General features: G+C 41.0%; 1 protein-coding gene across 1 annotated transcript; it reads right to left on the bottom strand.

The window, feature by feature from the left end:
* Positions 1-116: 116 nt before the first annotated feature.
* On the bottom strand, positions 117-16432 carry st8sia3 (ST8 alpha-N-acetyl-neuraminide alpha-2,8-sialyltransferase 3). Its single transcript, XM_012849267.3, has 4 exons — positions 16091-16432; positions 6460-6579; positions 4447-5004; positions 117-1402 (listed from the first exon to the last, which is right to left on the bottom strand). The coding sequence occupies exons 1-4, from the start codon at positions 16345-16347 to the stop codon at positions 1120-1122; spliced, it is 1218 nt and encodes a 405-aa protein (XP_012704721.2). The 5' UTR covers positions 16348-16432; the 3' UTR covers positions 117-1119.
* Between the last annotated feature and the right edge of the window lie 298 nt (positions 16433-16730).

Raw genomic sequence — 16730 nt, 5'->3', positions numbered from 1 at the left:
TAGTGCTGTAAGAAAACCTATCAAAAATAAGAGTATAAGCATGGCTTTAATGGAACCATTTGAAATAAAAAAAAGTTTTTAAAAGGTGTAAAAAAAAAAAAGTGGGAAACTGATCATTACAACACTAAAATAGAAATTACAGGTAACTGTTATTGGCTTTTACACTAGCAAATGGGCATTAGCATTTTTATAGGGCTGCCAGGAAACCATCAGCTAATGTTTGAGTATAATTTTAATAAAACTACTTGACCTGATTATTAGTGTTTTTCAAGAAGCTAATTGTGTTTGTCAACTTAACACTGTAGAATTTGAAAGCAAATAGATGTCTCACTGAGAACCAGAATGGCAGCTAGCAGCTGTTAGCTTTTGACATTAGCTTCTGAACATTACGGATGCTTTACGGCAGCCAACCATCAGTAAATCTTTCAATATATCTCTGGTTTACTGAAAGCCCTGGTCTAAATGATAAAGTGACTTTGACATCAGAAGAAGAAGGAGAAGAAAGTGCAATGGAAGAAAAAAATGGCCAGCTAGCATGGCTAGCATAAACTTGCTATGCAAAGGCTAATAGACTTAGCAATCTAGAGAAACTAACAAACCGTCAGAGTTTTTTTTTTTTTTTTTAACATAAATATGGTTTTCATTGAACATCTGGGGCTATATAAACTCTTTTAAAAGAGGGAGTCAGTATTATTAAACACATCATTGTCACACTAAACCCAAATGGCTGTTAACTGTTAGCTACACATCTTCCAGAGCCCCGCTAGCAATGAAGTCCACAAATGCTCTCTGCACACTTCAGAATGATGTTGAGATGGTCAAACGTTGTAAATATACTCTGAAATTTTAGATTTAGCATATAAGACACACACACAAAAAAAAAAACAGAAAATATAAAAGAGCTTGATTAATTTCTCATTTTAAACCTTATAAAACGAACACATCATTGTAATAGATTGTTGCCATTTGCAAGGTTAGCTTCTTCCCAAAACCTGACCCATCTACTCTTAGAGTCCTGATTTAGCTTTTCCTTAAATGGCACAAATCCACGTCTGGATCTGTAATTTAGTGCGTTGGATGTGCTGGTTAGCATTTTAAATGAGCGCTTCAGTTGTAGCCCTAAGCGCAGTGAGAAAGACTGAGCTTCAGCAGTCCTTCTGTGTGCATCTTGTAGAGGAGTTTGAACTCTGCTGGCAACTGATGGGACTCCTGCCATTTGGTGGTGAACTTGGTGCCCTTCTTGTCGTAGTAGTGGTACGGCAGCTCCTTTCCGGTGTTGGGATCCCAGCCGAAGGGCCAGAATCCGTACAGATGGATTTGATCGCACATGGAGGATGCCAGCGTGTACATCAGGATCCCAGTGCTCAGGCGCTTTGGAGACAACTGCTTGGTTTTCCAGTAACTGTAGAGAACAGAGAAGCAAAAATTACAATTTTGATATTTGATTTCTTTCTACAGATAAAAATGATTTTAACTATACAGTCGAGTAAGCTCCCTTGTTCCTGATTGGAAATGAGACAGGCATCTCTCAAAAGTCAACAAAAGTGGTGCAAGCACTTTAAAATAAGAATTTCTCTACTTTTATAATATCTTTAATATAAAAAGAAATGCCAAGTAAAAAAAGGCTTCATACATGTTTCTGTTGGTGTTTTGACCATTGAGTGATGAGCCTTTGAGGCTGGAGACCCTCCTTACCATCACCCTAATCTTTAGCTCTCTCTAGCTGGGGCGCTCCAATACTTTAACATTACTCCTGGAGATTTAACAAAATAGTCACTTTCATGTTTTTTATTCTGCTGTATCAGATTATGGAGAGGTTATGATGAGAAACAGCGTTCCTCCGATAGTTATAGGTTTAAAGGTAGTTCCTTCTTATACAATCTGACTAAATCACAGCGCCTCGCGTTTCTAATCTTTATACTGACATCATCACGGATAAAGTCAACAGGACCGGGGGCAGCTATGCTCTGTTAAAGGGTTTTTTTTTGGTACTGGGTGGTGACTGATTCCTGAAGATGGGTCTGAATGCTGGAAAATTCTTCTTTCCTAAATCCAAGTTAGACACCAGAATGAGAATTAGGCCATTAAACCTTTCCTTCAGAAGGTTCCTTCTCAGTTTTAATCATTTCAGATACTTCAGAAATATTTCGAAAGTTCTTTCAATAAATTAGATTATTGAAAATTCAGCAAAGGTTCTCTTTTTATAATTGGTGTGTAGATTAATTAGTAATTTTAGTGATCAACTTTTACCGCTCTTTCTATTTAACTGAAGTATTATTAGTTCTTAGCGTTGATTCTAAATGATTTAATCCTGAAAAATATATAGAAATTGCCTCCTCTCTTATGTTAATGTGACAGAGATCGCTCCCTGGAAAGCCAGTTTTCACTTCTTCTGATCAGTTTTTAAGGAGTTAGGAGGCTGGTTGATTTAATCCTCGACATCAATCAGCCAGAAGCCTTGACACATTTGCTAAACTGTAGTATATAAAAGCAAAAATGCTGATTATCAGCGCGTGGAAGCGTAGAAAAAACTCTTCTTTTCGTCCATTTCTGATGTCTTCATATTGCTGCTTTGAAGGCATCACAGAGGGAGAGACGCTCCAAACGTTGCTGGATAAAAGCGTCTCCAGGAGTCGTGGATCTGGTGCAAAGCTGCCTGAAAGTGGCCATTCTTCCACTGCAGGTACATTTAATAGGATTGCTAAAGATTAGGTTACTGTTACAGCAGCCTGCTTAGCAGCGACACCATTAAGCACCGGACTTAAACCCCCTTCCACGCACAGTTACAGCCGCCTTTCATTCCCTTCGTTAAATAGCTGTCTCCTCATAATCCGGCTTTGGAGGCTAAATCTCCTCTTTGCTGTAAACAGAAAGCGAAGCTCCTTCACAACAAAAGCACATTAGCGTCTAGAAATGACTAAAAACAGGATCGGGACACAGAGAGGGATGAAGGCGGACACCCTGAGGCACAATGGTGGTTTCTCTTTGACAGTCTGAAGGCGCTGAAAGGTGCAGGAGCCTCCGTATGAGTGACAACACCTGGCGAAAGTATTCACACCCCACCAACTGTTCAATCAGTCACCAGAAAAACAGAAAAAGTTTGTAAATCATCCTAAATATTCACCTATCAACACTAACAGGGCCGGAAAGGACAGCTTTAACTAAGGAGCACATGGTAACTCTGCAGGAACTGCAGAGATCCACAGCTCAGGTGGGAGAATCTGTCCACAAATCTATTAGACAAGCTTTACATAAATCTGCTCTTTACGGATAAGAAATAAGAACAGTCCTGTTTGCAGATTGTTACAAACCATTTAGGAGACAGAAAACATTTGCATGGAGGCGCTCTTCTCAGAGGAGACCAGGGCGTTGTACGTCATCCTGAACGCTCATTCCCCAAGGTAAAGCACAGTGGTGGCAGCATCATGCTGTGGGGAAGCTTTTCTTCCGTAGGGATGGAGAAGCCGATCGGAGAATTTAGGGAGATCATTTCACGACAATCCTGGAAGAACCAGCTGCAAACCTACCAAGACATGGACTTCCACCTAAAGTAGGCAAGGAGAGCACCCAGAGACCTGGTGACTCTGGAGTAGCTCCAGATGTCCGCAGCTCAGGTGGGTGAACGTGTTGACGGGACAAGTGTTAGTTGTGCACAAAACTCCCAATAAGAAAACAATTGATGTAGGAAAGCCAGAAGAAGTTTTCTTTGCACTTTGCCACAAGTCCTGTAGGAGATACAGCAAGCATGTGGGTGAAGGTGCTCAGCTCAGATGAGAATAAAACTGAGAAACTCAACGTACATGCGACACTGTGCCCTAAACACCATCATCACTTAGAAATGTGGTGGTGGCAGCAGCATGCTGTGGGGAGGATCTCCGTCACCCTGTCAGAGGCTGCAGGAGAGCTGAGACTGAGGTGGAGGTTCCCCTTCCTGCAGGACGACCACCCTGAACATTCAGCCTGAGATGTTCTGGGATGGCTTAGATTAACGCACGGTCATGCGTTAGGATGGCCTAGTCAAAGTCCAGACCTAAATTCAACGTAAAATGTGTGGCGTAACGTGAAAGCTGATGTTCAAAGAAGGTCTTCATCTAGTCTGACCGAGCTTGAGTTGTTCAGGAAAGACGGAAAAGCAGAAATTTTAGTCTGTAGATGTTGAAAGTTGGTAGAGAATCAAGACGGCTGCAGCCAGAAACGCAGAGAACGGTGGTTTTACAAAGTAGGTTTTTTTTTTAGATTTTATTTGTACAAAGAAATAAAGAAAAGCCTGAACTGTTTTCCTTCCACTTCACACTTCTGCTCTACTCTGTCGCATAAAATCCCAGTAAAACACATTTTTTGTTGGAGCCTGATACGAGACGGTAAATTAAATCATTTTGTATAATTTTTATTCCTGCCAGTGTGTCTGAAACCACGCGTAGTTTCCTCCGCTGTAGTGATGCTTACTTGTTGATGTATTGCATGATGTTTCCGGGCCAAGCCAACTGGACCTTCAGCTGGCCGCGATGTTCCACGAAGAAGTCCACCAGCGTCCGGGTCACCGTGGCGGACGTGTGGAAGAAAAACGCCGGGATCCACAGGATGGCGCGGTCCAGCTTCTTCAGGCTCAGGAAGAAGTTGTTCCTGTCCTGCACAGTCAGCAGATTGTTGTAGTATTTCTCCAGGATGCTGGGGTTAAAGGTCGTCATGTTGGTCCGACGCCCAACGTCTTTCTTAAAGATCTCCGTCGGTGCAAAGTTGCATCGGAAGACAAAGTCGTATTTTTCTATCTGGGCGCCGCAGCGCGAGCCGGTGAGGATGCCGCTGTTTCCCACCACGGCGCAGACGTTGTAGCGCTTGTTGAGGACGGGCGAGGCCTCCGGGAGCAGCGAGCGGAAGTTCTCGCCGATGGAGTAGACGTACTTGTGGCTGGAGTAGTCAAAGTGCATCAGCTGGCCGACTCGCACGGAGTCTCGGGTCAGCGTGAAGTTGCGGGGGATGTCGATGTATTGAGAGATCTCCGTCCTGCAAGACAGCGAAGCAGCTTTATGGGAAGCTGTTAGAAAACTTTTCTACCTGCAGCAGATGCATCAGAACAAATATCTCCTACGTGCCTTACCTCGGTTTCATTTAGTTGTTTTAAATAAAGCAAATAGCAACAAAACTCACTAAAGGGCAATTTATAAAAGAGCAAATCAAACTAAGTGTGTTATTGTTGTGAATAAACTAAGATGGAACCCAAATGGAAAATCTGAATAGGATAAAAATAAGAACTGCCTTCTTATTTCCAGCCTTTAGGAAGGAAATGCATAAATTATCTGATCCTCAGTGTGAAAGTCTCTGTAAAAGCAGAAGTTTTTTGCAGTTTGCTGCTCTAAAACAAACAGGTGACCAACTTTAAAATTGCATCTTCACTTCTGGAAATGTCGTGCCTAAAGACCCCCCCCCCCCCCCCCCCCCCCCGTCAAGCACAGCGATGGAGGGCTGGTGATGTGGGATTGTTGTGGATGATCTGAAGGTGGTCCTAGCGGCTGGTGAATCATGGGGTGTCCATAGTTTTCATTACTTCCAGATATTCTAGTTTTAAAATGCAAGGTTTTTGTGAAATATGCTGAACTTTAGCTGCTCCACTAATAATTAATATTAGCGAGGTGGGATATAGCGGCTCTACTTTCTCAAAATGTCATTTTCTTCTGGTAAAAACAAAAACATTCATATACACGCAAACAAATATATTTATAAATAAATAGATAGACAGACATATGTATAATGATAAGGACTGAAACAATCATGAGTAAGCAATTATTGAAATAATCGTCAACTAATTTAGTGATTGAATAACTGGAGGATACGGACTCTAAAACATGCTATTGCCTGAACGAATAACCCACTCAGAGCTGCAATTAAGCCAAAACTGTAGCAAAAATATTCACATTGTTCATTTAAGATGAAAAACCTTCTTTGTCTGTAAATATGCTCCTCAAACAAAACTCTTCAAGTGGCAGTTTTAGCTTCACCTGGTTCATGTTCTGTAAAGAATCCCTCATTAATCACCTTCTGCTATATGATAATTGATCCGTTAATTGAACAATTAGTCAACAGATTAATCAGTTAGCAAAATAATCCATATTTGCCCTATTTATATTGACAACTTTGTTGCCAAACAGGCATATATATATATATATATATATATATATATATATATATATATGTGTGTGTGTGTGTGTGTGTGTGTGTGTGTGTGTGTGTGTGTGTGTGTGTGTGTGTGTGTGTATATGATTTTTTTCCCTAAGTAATCCACATTTGTGAACTTTGTGAACTTTAAACATTGCGTAATTTTCTATCGCTGTGACATTTCGGATGCTTTTCGCTCAACAACCTGAGACCACTCTGCCGACCCGGCCCGGCTCACTGCTAGGTGCCAAAAGCCCGTTAGCGACTCTGCCAGAGCGGCCAGTGTTGGCGTCGGTGTTGGCGTACCTGAGCTGTGTGAAAGCAGAGCTGTTGTACCTCCATTTAGAGGCGTTTTGCAGGTCGTCGCTCAGAGCGTTGGTCAGAGGAGTGAAGTCTGGATCCAGATACTTCATGGCCATCTGGGAGCTGCGCAGAGCAGGAGGCAACAAGCACATTTACTCAGTTTTCCTGCATCAGGACACTCTTTCCAGTCCACTTTAAAAATGTTTTCAGAAGCATTTTAGCTCTTCTGCATGCAGATTCCTTGAAAATGTCGGACATCTTAGATTGTTATTGAAAGATAATCGTTTTAAATTAAGACGAATCGAAGCAATAATCTGACAGGTTGATCATTTGAAGCGATAAAGCAATATTGATTTAAAGCAGTTTCCACTCTAATGCTTCATTTTGTTTCTAAAATGTTTGCTGACTCAATATGTTTTTTTATTTTTACAACATAACAGCATGTTTGGCTGACAATAAAACAACAATTGTTTGATTTCATATATAATTACATGCTAAATAGCTTCTTCTTCTGGGTCAAATATATATTAAAAGTTATTTATCTTCTTCCAGTTCACTTGAAGGTTACCTTAATAAAACCTGTCAGATTATCTGCTTGTAATGGGTCTCAGTAACACTGACATCAGACTTAGCATATCATAATTAAGACTAATAAGCTTAATTATGACAGAAGTAGACCTAAAAATGTTCCAGGTTGACTGTTGGTTACCAGAATGTTAGCAACGCCAAAATGCTTCCAAAAAACTGTAAACAATGTCAAGCTTCAGTTCATAAAATCAATCTGTTGCTTTCAGAAACCAGATGCATTAAAATCAGTTTCATTTACACTGTCGGCTCAGTGTAAATGCAGACATTCAGTCTCTTTTCTGGAATATTCTGCTGAAATATTCTTATTTATTAAAAGCTTAGAAGTTCTTAATAAAGCCAAGATGTTGCACAACAGTGCCCATCTTAACAAGTTGTTAATACTAATGTCCAAATGTTTAACAAAATATTATTGTTGTTTGCAGCTCTTATTTAATTTGTTCACGTTTCAATGCCCCAAATATACTAAAATAAAATAAAAATCACTTGTTAAGATGGACACGTTTTGCAGTACAAGAAGCTAAACTTGAATTCCCCTTTAGTTAAATGTCTAAATAAGTAAATATACTAAAAAAGGATTTGGTTAAATAACATTAATTTTGCAAGCTTAGTAATAAAGCTGATTTTTCACGTTTTAAAGGTTTTTCAAGCTTGTCAGGTTTGAGATTCTCATGCATTAACAACCTTTATTACAGACCAGAAATCCAAACCAAAAGAATGAAAAAACAGCTATCAGCTACTAATTAAAGTGACCTTTCATGAGATAAACGTCTAAAAGTATATTATTGACTATTATTGAAAAAAAAGTATGTTTTGCCACTTTAAAAATATAATAGAACGACAAGCTGCCTGTTTTAGTGTTGTTGGTTTTTTGGCTGTTTTCCACATTCGGCTCTGCTCCTCCCAGTTAATTAGTGGAGCAGCCTCACCTGCTTGGTTCTAATTACTTGTAAGTTGTTCCACCTGTGACTCTACCCACAGATGCCTGCTGCTCCCAGGCAGCCAGCGCCAGATCGTCTGCCAGCCTGGAGCGAGTAGAGCTCAGCGGTCTGGTCTACATCTCCTCTGTATGACCAGGTCTGCTCGTCTCGGATTCTCCTGCCTCGCCTTGCCTTCGGTCGGACTCCTCGTTCTCTGACTTCTGGACTCGACTTGGATGGTTTGTTAATCACGCACCTTGTTCAGCCCTTGTATTTTCCTCGCTTGGCTCACAAACCTGCTTCCCCCCTCCTGCCTGTTCTGCAGTTTGTTCTGCACATTACTCGCTCATTCTGGACCTCTGCCTGCCAGCACCACACTTTTGTTTATTCCTTTCTTAAATAAATTTTTTAACACCATGTCTGGTTGAATTATCAGCTTCTCTGTCTGGCTCAGCATTACAGTTAAATAATTATTTAGCCTTTCCTTTTTTCTATGTCATTTAGCTTGGCTAAAAAAAAAGTAAAACAAATGTGTATATCTTGACTCTTGGGGCAAATGAGCAAATAGAATTAATTTAAACCTTAAATTACAATTATGAGCATTTTGACAACTTTAAATAACATAATTTGCCACATGATTTAATTTCCTTTTGGGATAAATAAAGTATTTTTGAATTTGATTGAATTTAATCAATTGTTTTTCTCTATTTCTTCCTGCTTTTCAATTCTGTCAGCTAGGTTAAACTTGTACATCCCCATCAAAAAGAGAGATAGAAGCTGGCTAAAATATAACAAAAGCTTAATTTAATGTTAAAATTTTACATGTTCAGTTTTGATTACTGAGAACAATTAAAAACAGCTATGCTAACAATGTATTAGGAAAAGAGAGAGGTATTACAGTAAAACATTCCAGTATTCTGAAATGTTAAATGTATTTTGACTCAGACAGAAAGTAAAAATAAAAAAATCAGAAACTTCATTGCTAACGTCTAGAAATCAATGAAGAAAAGCTTGTTTAACATTAAGATTTTGCACCATTTTAGCTCTGATTATTGCAAAAAAAGCTAAAAATGGTCAAAAACAGCTTTGCTAGCGATGCAAAAGAAAAAGGAAACAATTATTCCAAAATATCTGAGTTGAATTTTTTTATTTGGACAGCAAGTAAACCATTGAAAAAATGACAAACTCTATTACTAACCATGTTAAAAATGTCAGGGGCTTAAAAATGTGTAATTAGCTATCTTGGTCATTTCCCGCCTTTTTATCTCAGATTTTTTATTTCAGTCAGCTAGGCTAAACGTATTAGTTTCCTCTTCTGTCCTGGAAAGACTGATAAAACTGTCTAAAATATAAGAAAAGCTTATGTAAGGTTAAAGATTTTACACATTTAGCTTTGATTGTTGCAAACAATCAAAACCAGTTAACAGCTATGCTAGCGATGCTAAGGGAAAAGAATTACTGTCTCAAAAAGCCTGAATATTAAAGGAATTTTGACTTGGGGGGGGGGGCAATTAAAAACATTTTAAATAATGAACCATGTCATGTAAAATCATGTCATGTAAAAAAAACAGTTTTGTCATCTCAGTAGTTTTAAACTATTATCCCCTCCATTTTTTAGCTAGGTTAAACATGATGATATTATCTAAATTGTATAAAAGCTCTTTTAAACTTAAAATACGACATGTTTAGCTGTGACAATTTCAAACAATAAACAGTAGTTAGAAACTTCTATGATAGCGCCGCTGAAGCAATAAAAAATCTTAGAATTGCAGCTTTAAACAGGATGTTAAAAGTCGCATCAGGATTCAGACCTCTAGACTAGTTCAGGCAGAGAGAAGCAGCGCTGAATCAGAAGCAGCATGAGATACAACAATGAGCAATTTATACCTTAAATCTAATTTTACCATGCACAAGATCTAACATCATTTTTGTAGTTGATGTTAAAGGTGTAGAAATGTGCAATTAATTTAAAGGAAAGAGCGTACACTTTATAAATCTTCTTTGGACCCGCTGTTTTGATTAAAAAGAAAAACTGCAGCACAGTTTCTGTGGTTGAAATTCTTTCTCTGAAAAACTCTTTCCCAAATCATTCAGAGCATATTTTTAATCTCTGTCTTTTCATGCTGTTCCAAAATCAACACCAAGAGATTAAAAAGTGGCCAAGGCAAAGTCAGGGTCAACTTTGCTTCGTCTCATCGCTGACGCAAAGTTGTTGCAGTTGGCTGCAGGATTTCAGCCAAACGGCGCCGAAGCAAAAGCTGCTGGTTCTAGGAGAACGGACAGGTAGAACGGCCGATGGAGCGACTCTGGGTTTTTAAAGGAAACATCACTCTGTATTCACCTCAGGTCGGGTTTACGAGGTGGCCTCTCGCTGCAGCAGAGATGTGAAAAAAAAGCACAAACAACATCTCACTTCTCATCTTCATCACCACATTTGGTCCTAAGGAAGACCCCAACATGCAGACGCTACGGTGCTGTTGACATAAATATGAAATAAAACAGCTCTCCGTGGGATTTAAGAACGGTACAGACAGTTGTCGGTTCCACAGATGGATCCTCGTTATCAGAACCGCCCCGGTTCTTCCTAAAGCTGGGAAAGCTCTTGCTTCTGGCTGCTTTAGGAAAGTCTAAAGAAATTTATTTGCACAGTGCTGTGATTTCCATATTTTATGGTTTCCCCTTTATGCAGCTTCAATAATCTTAAATAAATGTGTTGCTAATCAGAGCATGTGAACCTAGAGGTTAGTGTGCCTTGAAAAGTATTCACACCCCTTAATTTTCTACATTCTGTTACACTAGAGCCACAATTGTCAATTTTATTACAAATTTATGTGACAGAGAAACAGTTTTCAAATACATTCAAAGGTAAAAACCTGATTTCTGCAACAGCTAGTGATTAATTGTTATGGATTTATACCCCGACCTAAAAGCAAAAGAAACGGCACCTTACGTCCCAAGTTGGGGGTTTTTTTTCTGTAAAGGGTGCTGATTATATTTACCCCCAATCAGTGTCAGTTTCTTTTTTTCTTCTTCTTTTTTAATTATTTTTAATAAATGTTTTTATAAAAAAAATTTGTGTGTGTGTTGATCAGTTTCTTTTATCTTCTTCTTTTTTATTATATTTTATTTTTGTGTCGACCAGTTTCTTTTCTTCGTTTTATTTTATTTTTATTGTTCTTTTAATTTCTTTTATTTTTGTATGTCAGTTTATTTTTTCATATTTTTTTATTGTTTCAATTTCTTTTATTTTTTGTGCATCAATCAGTTCTTTTTAATTATTAGCGATTAAAAAGAACAACCTAGTTTAATCTAACATTAGCTTATAATGGTTTTAACTGTGGTTACATGGATCTGTAACACTTTCCAGATAGTTTCTGTGATTTTATTTTTTCTCCGTTCTTGAATTTCTTTAGATCGAGGCAAAGGCTGTTGCATTTTGAGATCTTTTAGCCTACTTCGTGTTGTCAGACTGGTTCTGTCTAAGTTATTTATTGATTCTGCAGGCCGTACAGTAATCAGCCTGCAGTGTGATGAAGAAAGTTGATCATTACATTTAATTGATGATTTAACAAGGGAGGAGATTATATTTTCACACAAGGCAAATTTCTTTAAAGCTCTGTTGCATGACACGCCGCTTTCAAAATAAAACGGCGCAGAATTTCTGACCTAGATGCATATTTTGATGTTTATCTGTTTAAGTCAGTCTGACCCTCTGTGGCTCATTTAACATCTAATGTTTCAGACCAGGAGTGACTCTAATTTTTCACAGTAAATACAAACAAATTTTAGTGAAACTTGATTTTGTTCTCATACCTAAACAGGACTTTGTTTGCACACACAATAAACAAAATTTAAAAAAAGACTTTAAAGTCCAGCCAGTGAACTGCAGCGACCAATACAGTCGCAGCCATTATTGAGCCTAAACCGTACAGCGACACTTTGATTGAAATAAACTACAGATTTGTAGGATCAGACCCAATTAAATTACCTTCCAGATCTTCTAATCACAGATTCTGTAATTGGTATAAATCTTTAAAAATAACGGTGTTCTGAAAAAAAGTTTGGATCAGAGTCCAAACTTTGATAATTGCTGCGATAGACCAAGGCGAAGCGGTGGATAAGAGAAAGATGCATGCTTCACATTTTTAACCAATAAAAACCCCCAGACAGTCCATTTGTTTGCATTCAGTCTCTTTTACTCTGATTCCCCTAATATGCCTTGAGAAATCCTCTTATTAGTGTGATGGTCTGTTGCATAAAGCGGGATGTTTGTGGCTTTTAACGGGACAAAGTGTGAATAAATTGCACGTTTTCTGATTGTATTTTGAGAATCAAATCAATTAACAGCCTTCATTAAGGTGTTGGATCATAACGCCGTATTTAATCATCGTCTGCCAGATGATAATTAATCCTCGGCCCACCAGCGGGGCTCTTCTCTCCACATCCACGGAGCGTAACCTTGGCCAGCGATGACAGTAAGGGGGGGGCCAAAATGATCACAGCCGGGACAGAAAACCAATGTTGTAAATCACAGCGGCCAAGGACGACCATCAGACCGGCGGTATCTTAGCATGCACACGTGACACAACATGTCAGGCCAAGAAAAAATGAGATTTACTGGAAGATTGTTTTTTATTTCCTGCCAAATAAAAACAGCTTTTTGCTGCTTTGATGCTCTGATTGTTCACGGCCCACAAATCTGATTTATGATTATTAACAAGATGCAAAATAGGGTCAAAATAAAGCATATCAACATTTTAAGGACCCAGAACAGAAAAGGCCGTAAAGGTTTCCTGGTTATTCTTTCTAAAGACGCAGACGAGACAGAAAAGGTCTCATCTGCAGCGACTTCAGGAGACAAAGAAAAGGTCAGGTCATTCGTTATCTGACCAGATGGTTAAAAAAAGATTCCCTGAGATCCGAAAAATACCTTTCATTTATTTATTAAGGAGAAAAATCAAGTTGGAACATCTTGTCCAAAACATAACTTAACTACAAATGGGTCAACAAGAAACACGGCGGCCCTCTCAACCCTCCCTGACACTCAAACCAGATCTCCGTCCATATTTAGTTCACCGACATATTTTAACACTTTTTAACACGAACATCCAGCAAATTAAGCTGATTGGTGGCTCACAACATGATGTTTATCTGTTGTCTATACCCGTTTATCCATGCAGGGACTGCAGAGGCGGGTCTACCCTGGACAGGTCGCCGGTCCGCCACAGGGCAGGGACACAAACAACCACGCAGACACTCTGGAGATATTAACCTAACTCTGGTGTTTCTGATCTGTGGGAGGAAGCCGGAGTACCCAGAGAGAACCCACACATGCAAACTCCATGCAGAAGGAAGGATTTTAACCCTGAACCCTCTTTCTGAGCCCCTGTGCAGCCCAACATGGAGTCTCAGTGTCATTTGCATGAGCTCCACCAATGTTTTCGTCACCACTACTGTTTTCCAGCAGCAGTCGTCACAAACTGCTGCTGGAAAACAGAGTTATGAGCTGATGATCTGAAGCAGAAATCTGTAGGGGTGTGAATACTTTTACACAACGCCGTTCCTCTTCTGGTGTCGTTCTGTCCAGATGTAAAGGTCATCGGTGGTGACGCCTGCCGATTGACAAGCACCACCACCAGAGCTGGAGTTCAGTCCTGATGAGTCTGGATGCTAACTGCTAGCTGCTAAATGCTAGCTGCTATCTGCTATCTGCTAGCTGCTAAATGCTAGCTGCGTTTGTCTCTCTGCTGTGTTTCCTGCCTGTGACGTGTGATAATAAATCTGCTGAAGGCTTCTGCTGTTTCTTTCTGTAATCTCTGACTGGTGTCCTACACTGTGACATGCAGCACTGTGCAAACATCCATGCTCTCACCAGAGGTACCAGAAGCAGCTATCAGGAGCTGCAGAGAGACGTCAATAGCACCAAGGCTGTGGTGCCGATCTTAAAGCGTCCGTCACTTGTTCCTGTTTTCTTTCCAAGCATTCAGACCTTTCTGAAACTCTTAAAATGGTTTTCAGCTACAGTTCCAGACCCGTAAAGCCGTCTGCAACAGATAAACAGTCTGATGAGAGGCGTGTTAACTGCTGTACTGTTTAGCTGCTACAGCGCAGGGCAAAAGTATTTATATCCACATTTTATCAGCTTCAAACCACAAACAGACCAGGCTTAAAACTTTCCTTTGTGACAAAGCTTCTAGTCAGAGTGGCTCATGTTACCCTGAGCTACCTCTATAGTTATGCTGCTATAGGCTTAGGCTGCTGGAGGACATCAGGGTCTATTTCTCTCACTCTGCTGAGTTCTCCTACTGCTCTCCAATCTGCATTGTTTGTTGTTATTTCAGCTTTTAACTTTTTGTTCTCTGTCATTTTCCTCTTCATAGAAGGTACACCTGGTTTGGTGTTCTGTTAGCTGTGACATCATCAGGGGAGGCAGATCATCCTCTATTACCATCTAACATAGAAAGTACTCCTGGGTCAATGTGAGCTTCTGAGCTTTCTGTGTCTCTGCTCTGTCTTCTCTAACATAGAAAGTACTCCTGGGTCAATGTGAGCTTCTGTGCTTTCTGTGTCTCTGCTCTGTCTTCTCTAACATAGAAAGTACTCCTGGGTCAATGTGAGCTTCTGTGCTTTCTGTGTCTCTGCTCTGTCTTCTCTAAGCCCCAGTGGGTGGAGGCAGATGAGCGTTCACACTGAGCCTGGTTCTGGTTCTGCTGGAGGTTCTCCTCCCTGTTAAAGGGGAGTTTTCCTCTCCACTGTCGCTTCATGCATGCTCAGTATGAGGGATTGCTGCAAAGCCATCAACAATGCAGACGACTGTCCACTGTGGCTCTACGCTCTTTCAGGAGGAGTGAATGCTGCTTGGAGAGACTTGATGCAACCTGCTGGGTTTCCTTAGAGAGGAAACTTTCTCACCAACCTGGAGGATCTGATGGAAGCTGACTTTGAAATGATGTGTATCATGAATTGGCGCTATAATAAATAAAACTGAATTGAGTTTAGTTGAAAAACTTTCAATTTTCTTGGTGTTTTATGCGACAGGTCAAGACAAAGTAGTCCAAAGTCATGAAGTGGACAGAAATAGACACATTTGTGTTCAACATGTTCAAATAAAATGTGTGGTTTGCATTTGCATTCAGCCTCTATTGAGTCAACACTTTTGCAGGACCATATTTCACTGCAGGTTCTTGAAGGATGTCTCCAGAAGCTTTAAACATCTAGAAACTGACATTCTTGCTTATTTTTCTTTGCAAAGCATCTCAGGTTCGGTCAGATTGGATGGAGGGCTTCTGTGAACATAACTTTTCCAGTTTCGTCACAGATATTTAGCTAGATTTAGGTCTGGACTTTGACTAGACCATGAACATGCTTGTTCAGGTGCTGGAAACTGTATTTTGCAGAGTCCAGGTTTTCCTTAAAGGATGTTCCTGTATTCAGTTCCATCCATCTCTTCATCTTACATAGCATGATGCTGCCACCACCGTGTCTCACCGTGTGGATGATGCGTTCAGTTAGCTGTCCTCCAGGCATTGCATTTTTCATCCTCATACACGTTTGCTGTTTTCCCTCCACGGTTTGTGACTAACTGCAAACAGGACTTCTTGTGGCTTTCTTGTCCCACAGCTTCTGGACTTCATGACTAATAGCTGTTCTGATTGTCCCATCGTAGAGACAGATCAGAGTGAAAGAAGCTAAATCCAGATAAAAACATGATAAATATGCACCGCTTGTGTTGGTCTGTCACATAAAATCCTAATAAAATACAATAAATTCAGAGGTTGTAGCCTCTGTCGGTCACCTGGAATCTGATTTTCTTTTGGTCGGTTTTATATTTGAGGTTTTTTTCATAGGTTAAGCTAAAATAAATGAACAAACCGTGCTGCTTGGAAGGCAGACTGAAACGGAGGGATGATTGGAGACTTTTGCACAAGCTGTGCCTCTGAGCATCTGTGAAATGATGAGTCAGCTTTGCTTTTCAGAGCAGCCAATGGAAACGGTGCAGGCCTCCACCAGCAGAGAGGCCTCACCAGATCCTCTGATCCACCACCAGAACAATCCTGCCAACCAGGCTCAACCCAAACCCCGATGAAGCCGACTGAGACCAGCGCGTCTGCAGCCGGGCCTGGACTCACCGGAACCCCGTGTGGAACATGTACATCCTGGGCCCTCCGTTGGGTCCGTATCTGGGGGAGCCGGGCAGGAAGTCCTTCTTGATGGACACGTAGCTGATGAGCGACAGGATGAGCAGCGCCACGCTGAAGATGATGAGTCCCAGCGCGCTGACGATGTGCACCATCCTGCCGCGCCGCGGGCAGCCGCTCCCCCGGATCAGAGCCTCAGCGAGCGGCCGGGACGCGGCGAGGAACGCGGGCATCCAGGCGCGCCGCATCAGCGCGCCGCATCTGCGCGCCGCGGCTGCGGCGGAGCGAGGGCGCAAAGGCGATTCTCAGGGGTCCATGTGGTGGTGAAGGGGGGGGGGGGGGGGGGTGCCTCACAGAGGAGGCTGCGGGGACGCAGGCCGCACAGGAGGCTCCGCAGCTTCACCGACGCTCTGGATTCGCCTCCTCATCTGCTGAGGAACAAACGTGACGCATTCACGGTCCATGCGTCCCGCAGGATGGAGATCCAAGAAGGGAGGAGGAGGAGGGAGGAGGCGGCTGAGGGTTTTCCTGCGGGCATGACGGCTCAGATTACAGAGCGGTTCATAATCACCTCCTCCAAGGCGCTGAGATCAGGGAGGCAGAGAGAAGATGGATGCTGCTCTTCATCTGC

This window comes from Fundulus heteroclitus, unplaced genomic scaffold (assembly GCF_011125445.2).
Source record: "Fundulus heteroclitus isolate FHET01 unplaced genomic scaffold, MU-UCD_Fhet_4.1 scaffold_154, whole genome shotgun sequence".
Lineage (NCBI taxonomy): Eukaryota > Metazoa > Chordata > Actinopteri > Cyprinodontiformes > Fundulidae > Fundulus > Fundulus heteroclitus.
Note: the sequence above shows the minus strand (reverse complement) of the source record. Positions and strands in the feature narration are given on the sequence as shown.

Excerpts from the sequence above, each read along its gene's own strand:
- st8sia3 (XM_012849267.3), bottom strand. The coding sequence starts at position 16,347 with ATGCGGCGCGCCTGGATGCCCGCGTTCCTCGCCGCGTCCCGGCCGCTC. Across the intron at positions 5,005-6,459 it reads TCTGCTTTCACACAGCTCAG|GACGGAGATCTCTCAATACA; the intron begins GTACGCCAACAC and ends GCTGTCTTGCAG. Across the intron at positions 1,403-4,446 it reads ATCATGCAATACATCAACAA|TTACTGGAAAACCAAGCAGT; the intron begins GTAAGCATCACT and ends TGTTCTCTACAG.